At 47.5% G+C, this 8,140-nt stretch overlaps 1 protein-coding gene across 8 annotated transcripts in view; it reads right to left on the bottom strand.

The window, feature by feature from the left end:
- dcaf6 (ddb1 and cul4 associated factor 6) overlaps nucleotides 1-8,140 on the bottom strand; it is a 49,710-nt gene that overhangs the window by 21,882 nt on the left and 19,688 nt on the right. For all 8 annotated transcript variants that reach the window (XM_076263269.1, XM_076263274.1, XM_076263266.1 and 5 more), the window contains 3 exons: nucleotides 6,782-6,895; nucleotides 5,156-5,291; nucleotides 4,420-4,631 (listed from right to left, as the gene is read on the bottom strand). In XM_076263269.1, coding sequence (XP_076119384.1) covers nucleotides 4,420-4,631; nucleotides 5,156-5,291; nucleotides 6,782-6,895 — 462 coding nt within the window. The remainder of the gene's footprint in view (nucleotides 1-4,419; nucleotides 4,632-5,155; nucleotides 5,292-6,781; nucleotides 6,896-8,140) is intronic.

The raw sequence follows: 8,140 nt of genomic DNA, 5'->3' as shown, positions 1-8,140 counted from the left end.
ACAAGACAGCAGGCTACACCATAACAAGGAAATATTGTATGAATGCTCTATTACCAGCTGCTAATATTGGGTTCTGTTGGGATGTATATAAAAAAACTGCAATATATACTACTCACAAAAAGTCAGGGATATTCGGCTTTCGGGTGAAATTTTAGGATGAACCTAAAATCCACTATAACCTTTACAGGTGGACTTCATGTGACCTTCTCTAAACTTTTGAATGTGCATGTCCCTACACACAGCCCTACATTTTGGTTCCATATTGTCCACAATACCACAAGGGCTATTAAATGTCTCTCTTTAGCAACCATGAGGAAATTGGCCTGGCCCTATGAAACCATATAAGTTGTGTGTGTGTGTGTGTGTGTGTGTGTGTGTGTGTGTGTGTGTGTGTGTGTGTGTGTGTTGTGAGAAGCTACTGCAGCTACTGTTAACAAGCTCTGATTAATAACTTACACGGAGGCCTGGCAAGAGGTTCTGCGGTCGTGATAACAAGAGTCTGTCAACAGCCTGATAACTAGCCCAACTAGCACAAACACTACACACTCATACCAACAAACACACAGGCCTAGCTGCAACCTACATCCTCAGTCAGAATATACTATACTGTACGCAGTCAGAATATACATTTACTGTACGCATCTCACATTAAAACAATTTCTTATAGCAGCCCTTGGAGTTCACGTCTGCACTCAAAATCAAATCGTCTGCAAAGGGCTTGATATTATGTAACTGCTGTAAAAGATTTGGATATATCTGATACACTATTTTTCTATGTCTGCTGTAATGGTTTACAAATACCATAGAGATGGACTGGTGAAGGTCCCATGGGCAGGGAAGAGGAAGAGGAAGATGGGCAGGGAAGAGGAAGAGGAAGATGGAGAGGGAGGGTGGAGAGATGTTTTGTGAATAAGAAGAGGCGGATGATGAAGAGAGGGTGAAGAAGGTGGAGGATGTTGGGAAGGTGGGGAGTTTGCCTGGGGCGCTACACCTGCCATACTGTACCCTAAGTGTCCTAAGGTGAGCTTGGGGAGGACAGAAACCCCCCCGTGGAGCAGAAGGGCAAAAGCTCACTTCTTGATCTTGATTTGGAGTACGAATATAGCACTAGGGCTGTGAAAGGATCCTTCTGGCTTTTTGGGTTTTAACCAGGAGGTGCCAGAGATAAAGATAACTGGCTCGTGGCGGCCGAGCATATTCACAGCAACGTCCCCATCTGACCCTTCGATGCCAGCTCTGTCCATCGTTAAGAAGCAGGATCCACCCAGCGTTGGCCTGCATGCTCACCTACCAATACTGCTGTCCACCTCCACACTGCCTATGTCCCTGGCTATTTCCATCCCTGGGGGGTGACCGGGGGGGCAGCATGTGAGGCTGTATTTGGAAAGGCATGTGGGACACACAGAGGAGATGGGGGGGGGGGGGCACACACAGCTGAACACACCGTGCGACAGCTGAGGGGCTGGAGCAGTGATCCAGCACATTCCTCAACCCCCCCACATTCACAAACACACACACGTGCGTAGACACGCACACTCACACACACAAACACACACAACCTTCTTTTATGTACTGCAACTTCAAATCCCCCTCACCAGTTTGTGCTGGAGTGTGCTTGCCAGTTTACACGTGTGTGTGTGTGTGTGTGTGTGTGTGTGTGTGTGTGTGTGTGTGTCAGCATCCATGGATATTCATAACATACGTAGCTTTCTACATGTAAACATCTCAGTTATGTACACTAGTTATAAACACGTATCTGCACATCAACAAGTATGCAGAGCAGCTACAGAACAGCTGGACCACGTGGCTATTGCAGCAGTCTGAGATTGAGCTGTGTGCGTGTGTGCGTGAGAAGCATAGTCCCGGCCCAGGAAGACGGTCATCATTTGGGCAGAATGGAGACAGTCAGGCTCTTTGTCCTGGTGTCTCCCTCTCTCACTCTCCCTCCCTCTCTCTCCCACCCTCTCTCTCCCACCCTCTCTCTCCCACCCTCTCTCTCTTCCTCTCTCTCTCCCTCCCTCCGCCTCTCCCTTCTCTCTCTATCTCTCTCTTCACCCTCTGCTCTTCACGTGACTCTTCTGCCCACTGCTGCCCACTCCTACACCGTTCTGCCCACTCCTACACCGTTCTGCCCACTCCTACACCGTCCTGCCCACTCCTACACCGTTCTGCCCACTCCTACACCGTCCTGCCCACTCCTGCCCACTCCTGCCCACTCCTACACCGTTCTGCCCACTCCTACACCGTCCTGCCCACTCCTGCCCACTCCTGCCCACTCCTGCCCACTCCTACACCGTTCTGCCCACTCCTACACCGTTCTGCCCACTGCTGCCCACTGCTGCCCACTCCTGCCCACTCCTACACCGTTCTGCCCACTCCTACACCGTTCTGCCCACTCCTACACCGTTCTGTCTTCTGTTTGCGTTTACTGCCTTATTTCCCCTCGCCCTCATTCTGCACTAAATTTGGTCTGCAAGCATTGTATGCTCTTTCACTACTCTTTCTCTCTTTAACCCTTTCTCTCTATCCCCGTTTTTGTCTCTGTAGCGCTGTCGGGGTCTCATCGTGTCTCTCTCTCTGTCTCAGTCTCTCTCGGTCTCTCCATCTGTCTCTTTCTTTCTCTTTCTTTCTTTGTCTGTTTCTCTTTCCGACTCCCTTCCATGGTCATTCAGGGTCACTCGTCTCTCTCTCTCTCTGTCTCTCTCGCCCGCACACTCTCTCTCTTGCTCTTTCTCTCTTTCTCTCACACTCTCTTTCTTTCTCTCACTATGGCTTTATAAGAGGGACCCTGAGAGCACTTCACTCAAGTTGCCAAAACAACTAAAAATCCCATCTGCACTGTTTACAGGGAGTACCCATCTGCCGAGCACAAGAGAGTGAGCGTACCATGTGTATGAGTGGGGTTGTGTGTGTGTGTGTGCGTGTGTGTGTGTGTGTGTGTGTCTCTTTTGCTCCCCATTTGTTACACACACACACACAGAGACAACAAGATTGGACACAAGAGACCTATTAGCATCTGTGTGTGTGTGTGTGTGTGTGTGTATGTGTGTGTGCGAGAGAAAGAGGGAGAGAGAGTTTATGCTACAGGCCAAATCTATTTTGGCCATAAAGCCACCCCACCCCACACACACACACACACACACACACACACACACACACGATCTCTCTTCCTCTTCCTCCACCACACGTCGTGAACAGTGCTGCTGCACTGCAATACTGCAGCCGATTGCAGTACATCCTTCACACGCGCATGCACACACAACAACACACCGCGAAAGACGCATCTCGCCTGGGTACAGATCTCATCCACCATGCAATCTGCCTGGCTCCTTAAGCAAGAGCACCCATCACAGGAACAACCCATTCACCAATCCACCACACCCCGCCCATCCCACCCCCACACACCCCCTGTCTGCATGCCCTGGCTGCTGCTGCTGTGCTAAGCCAAACTCAATACATGCTCAATTATGGTTGTATGACAACACGAGGTGGCCCACGGCCAAGCCACAGACTGGAGCGCTCTCGTAGCGACGGGGCAGGGCCATCGGACTGCACGTACCGAACTACTGCTAAGTACATCTCGCGGAAAATTTACTAAGAGAGCCGTTGCAGAGCAAGCCATCTCGGAAGTCTTTCTCAATTCCCGGCCAAAGACGTCTCCGAGTACTTTCGACACTGCCAGGAAGAAACTCATTACTTTCATACACCCATAATGACTGCTCTGCTACTTACGGGTACCTTGGGGCCTCACACACACAAAGCTCTGAGACTCCACAGTGACACAGTCACTGTACATAACTAATTGTGACCAAACTTGAAAGTAAGCGCAAGGGAAATCAATGCCTTAAAGGTGTACTCCACTCATAATGGTGCTATTGGGCTCTGAAGTGCTATGAAGAGGTTCCCTGTTGTGTAGTAAATATTAGCAGTGGGGTATTTTCAGCATTAGTTTTCTCATTTCTTTTTCAGGATGGAAGTTGGATGATTGCAAATAGAAATTCACATTGGCAGCATGTCCTACTATAAAATTTACACCTTCTCATATTACAGTAGAGAGACAAGCTACATTTCCATTTAGTCTAGACTAGCTCCTGTGGAATGGCCCATGCATTGCTAAGTAGTCAAACATTTGTCTAAGCAACTGTGTCTGAACCGGGGGGGAGCTGTGGCAACAATACTATATTCGGGTCCAAGTGCCCATGGGGAGCCAGCTTTGGGTCTGACCCGCGGTCATTTTCCCTATCCCCACCATTTTCTCTCTCCCACTTGCTTCCTGTCACACTTCACTGTCCATTCTGAATAAAGGGGGAAAAAAAACCCAAAATATCTGGCCCATTCCAGTGGCTACCATTTGGGCTCAGTGTAGTGGAACAGAGCTTGAGCCAAAATGGCGGCAGTGGGCCAACCAGTAAGCCTCACCTCTTCCCTCCTCTCCTCTGAGGGCCCCTTGAGCTCACGGGCCTGGTCGTCTTTGGGGTCGAACAGGTAGATGTAGTCGGACGAGTAACTGACCAGGACCTCCTGACCGTCGCCACTGTAGCACAGAGAGGTCACGCGACACGACTTGTTGGAGAGGTGGGCGGGAACAAATCTCACGCACAGACCGGTCGTTCCCCGGCCCATATAGTTACCTACAGAAAAATACAGTTATATATACAAACGTAAATATCGGACATACTTGAGGTCATATTTTCAAATGTTGTCAAAAGTCTTTTAGCTAATTGGATATACTAGCTGATTGCATGTATTCGTACCGAACCGTTTAAGTACAGGACGTTAGGTTCAATACAGATGTGTACCAGTAATCAACAGTAGGCTTTTTTGTGTGAGGATCAAGTTTCAATTTCGAGTTCCAAATCACATACAGCAGACCATATGTCAGTTTAGTTAATGAATGGCATTTCACTTCTTTTAAGAATACTATTCCTGCTTATATGTGTGGAGCATCAGCAATAATAGTCGGTGAATGTTAGACTGGCAGTTCTTACAGGCTTACTGTACTGAAAATTAACCGAACTGTGATCTCCACACCAAGGTACGTTCCGAATCGTGATTTTTGTGTACCTTTCGATTACACCCCTATTGACAGTAGTAAATATCATGAGCAAACTAAAAACTAGAGCTGATGGTTTGAGCCGAGAGACGCTGCTCTTACCCGTAGCTCTTGTGCCAAGCATTCTTCTGTCGTAGATCCTCACTGAGCTGTCGGAGCAGCCAACAGCCAGGTAGTAGGGGACAAGGGGGCAGATGGATATCGAGGTAGCAGCCCTGCGGCAGTTTATCAAAATGTCCTATGTAGAGAATGGAGTGAGAGAGAGAGGGAGAGGGAGGGGGAGAGGGAGGGGGAGAGAGAGAGAGAGAGAGAAAGAGAGAGAAAAAGAGTAGTTAGAGAGAGAGAGAGAGAGAGAGAGAGAGAGAGAAAGAGAAGAGTAGTGACAACTTCAAAACAGAAGTGGAACACAAAACATGAAAGGCTAAGCAGCACCCATTTACAGTAAGCTAGGATTGAAAACTAATGCCCTTTTCATTAGTTACATTAGACACAGGAAATCTAAGGTCTTACAAGTTACGGAGTTGAAAAGCTTGCTGCATAGAGGTGGAACTATAACAAAGCAATGAAGGCTCAAGAGAGCAGAAAGCATGGATGATCACAAATGATGGTGTATTTACATGTTCTCCAGAGAAATTATAGCAATTCTGTTTTATAGGCAACCCCAGTACTGAATACACAATGGACTATAAACTACCTGTTGTGTGCTTTTCCCATTACACAAAACAAACACCACACACACACACACACACAGCAAGCACAAGGAAAAGTAGCCAAAGACAGTTGCTTTCTCAACAGGAAACTTTTCATCACCTTGGGGGTTGATTACGAAAATGACTAAAACAGTCCAAATCTTTTTAAACTCATTTACATTTTGTGGATAAGCTATTTCACATTTCTGTGCCGAGAGCATCCATACTACCATATAAGCACAATTAAATAAAAATAAAAAATGAAAAGAAATTCATTTAGAGAGAACTGCAGCAGGGTGTTGAATGACACGGTCAGGAACATATTAATTTGCACATGCACACATACACACAGTGAGAGAGATATTCATGCAAAACTTCAACAGACACACTGCATAACATTCATGCACATTAAAGTATAGTCTCTCTCTTGATACCGCCCACCTTGGGTGACCCTTCTTGTGCATACAACTAGCCCTACAGTTCCACATACAGTCCCAGGCTACTACCCCTACAGTTCCACATACTGTACACTCCCAGGCATTGATTCCATCTTAAACGTACACCGACTCATCAAGGTACTACAAACTCCAGCCTGCAGCTACACTGTACTGCACAAACACTAAACATATTCTCAACACACACACACACACACACACACACACACACACACACACACACACACACACACACACACACACACACACACACACACACACACACACACACACACACACACACACACACACACACACACACACACACACACACACACACACACACACACACACACACACACACACACACACAAACTAAAGCTCTCTGACTGTGGTCATTGTGGGCACAGTAGTGTGTTCCGTGTGTGTGTGTGTGTGTGTGTGTTCGTGTGTGTGATAAAGGTGCGGCTGCTTGAAAAGTGTATTTCTGCTCTGCGAGCTCTCTGACACTTAGCCCCTCTGACAGGCATCCCAGGTGGTTACGTGGCCCCTGCTGAAGGAAGTGAGGCATGCTGGGACGGTTTAGGTCCTCCTGCAGTCCTTACATCTTTACAGTCCTCTTTGGTGCAGCTGGTCTTCATGCGCAGGTCGAACCACCGCACCGTGCCGTCTTCTCCGCAAGACAGGAAGGTGTAGGGGTCGTTTGGTACGGTCATAATCTACGGAGAGAGAGAAGGGTCAAACAGAGCAGAGAATGAAAATGAAGAGTGTAGAAGATGGATGGATGGATAGATAGATATAGAGATAGAGTAAAACAGAAGGTGAGATGGAAAGGTAAGAATGATGGGATAACATTTGACCAGGCACAGCAGTAGGGAAGGTGGCAAATATGACACAGTATCTGTCACAGGCACAAAATACAGGGGGTTGAGAAAGTGGATGAGTGTGTGTGTTTGGGGGCAGCCGTGGCCTACTGGTTAGCACTTCGGACCTGTAACCGGAGGGTTGCCGGTTCGAACCCCGACCAGTAGGCACGGCTGAAGTGCCCTTGAGCAAGGCACCGAACCCCTCACTGCTCCCCGAGTGCCGCTGTTGATGCAGGCAGCTCACTGCGCCGGGATTAGTGTGTGTTTCCCCTCACTGTGTGTACACTGTGTGCTGTGTGTGTTTCACTAATTCACGGATTGGGATAAATGCAGAGACCAAATTTCCCTCACGGGATCAAAAGAGTATGTATACTTATACTTATGTGTGTATGTGAGTGAGAGAGAAAGAAAGAGAGAAAGAAAGAAAGAAAGAAAGGAGAGGGAGAAAGTGAGGGAGAAAGAGAGTGAGAGGGGAGAGATCGCACATCTACAAAAAGGTAATATAATTTTAAACATACATGAACTTAGACAGATTTCAAGGAGCATAAGAGATCAGTCCTAAAGACATCTTGTTGCTGAGAGGACCAGCAGGACACCGATCACAGAATCAGCATGTGCAGAAATACAGTGAAGGCAACTCTTGAAGAGTGACATGAATCAAACCAATAACACAGAGATGAGGTAGTGATTGCAGCACTATCTTCATTTTAACATTGCAGCATTGCAGTCTGTAGATCGGAAAATCATTTAGGAGGAAATGTACCGATACGCAAACACACCCAGCATCCTCAAGCTCTCACGGGGTACACAATAACAGTCTCAGCCTGTCCCTTTAAGAGCACCGAGCCATTGAACTGCCACCCAACTTCTCCTTTTCAGAGCGACAGAGAACCTCCCACATGCCATTAAAAGTCTGACACTCGAGCACTTTAGCCATCGTGCTCACAGGCGGCAGCCACTTGTGGACAGCATGGTAATGTCTGCAGAGGGTTCTCACGGCATGCATATTAAAGGCCGTTTGCATGCATAATTATGATGGATTATAAAACAATTGCTTCTGGATTCAGCTTTCAGCAGAATTTAAAACAGGACTTGTGA

The sequence above is a fragment of the Alosa pseudoharengus genome, unplaced genomic scaffold (genome assembly GCF_046254945.1).
Source record: "Alosa pseudoharengus isolate Yale_2024_CS ecotype anadromous, Long Island Sound unplaced genomic scaffold, YU_APseudo_1.1 YU_APseudo_1.1_scf_3, whole genome shotgun sequence".
Taxonomy (NCBI): domain Eukaryota; kingdom Metazoa; phylum Chordata; class Actinopteri; order Clupeiformes; family Clupeidae; genus Alosa; species Alosa pseudoharengus.
The sequence above is the reverse complement of the archived record's forward strand: the minus strand, read 5'-3'. Positions and strand labels throughout refer to the sequence as shown.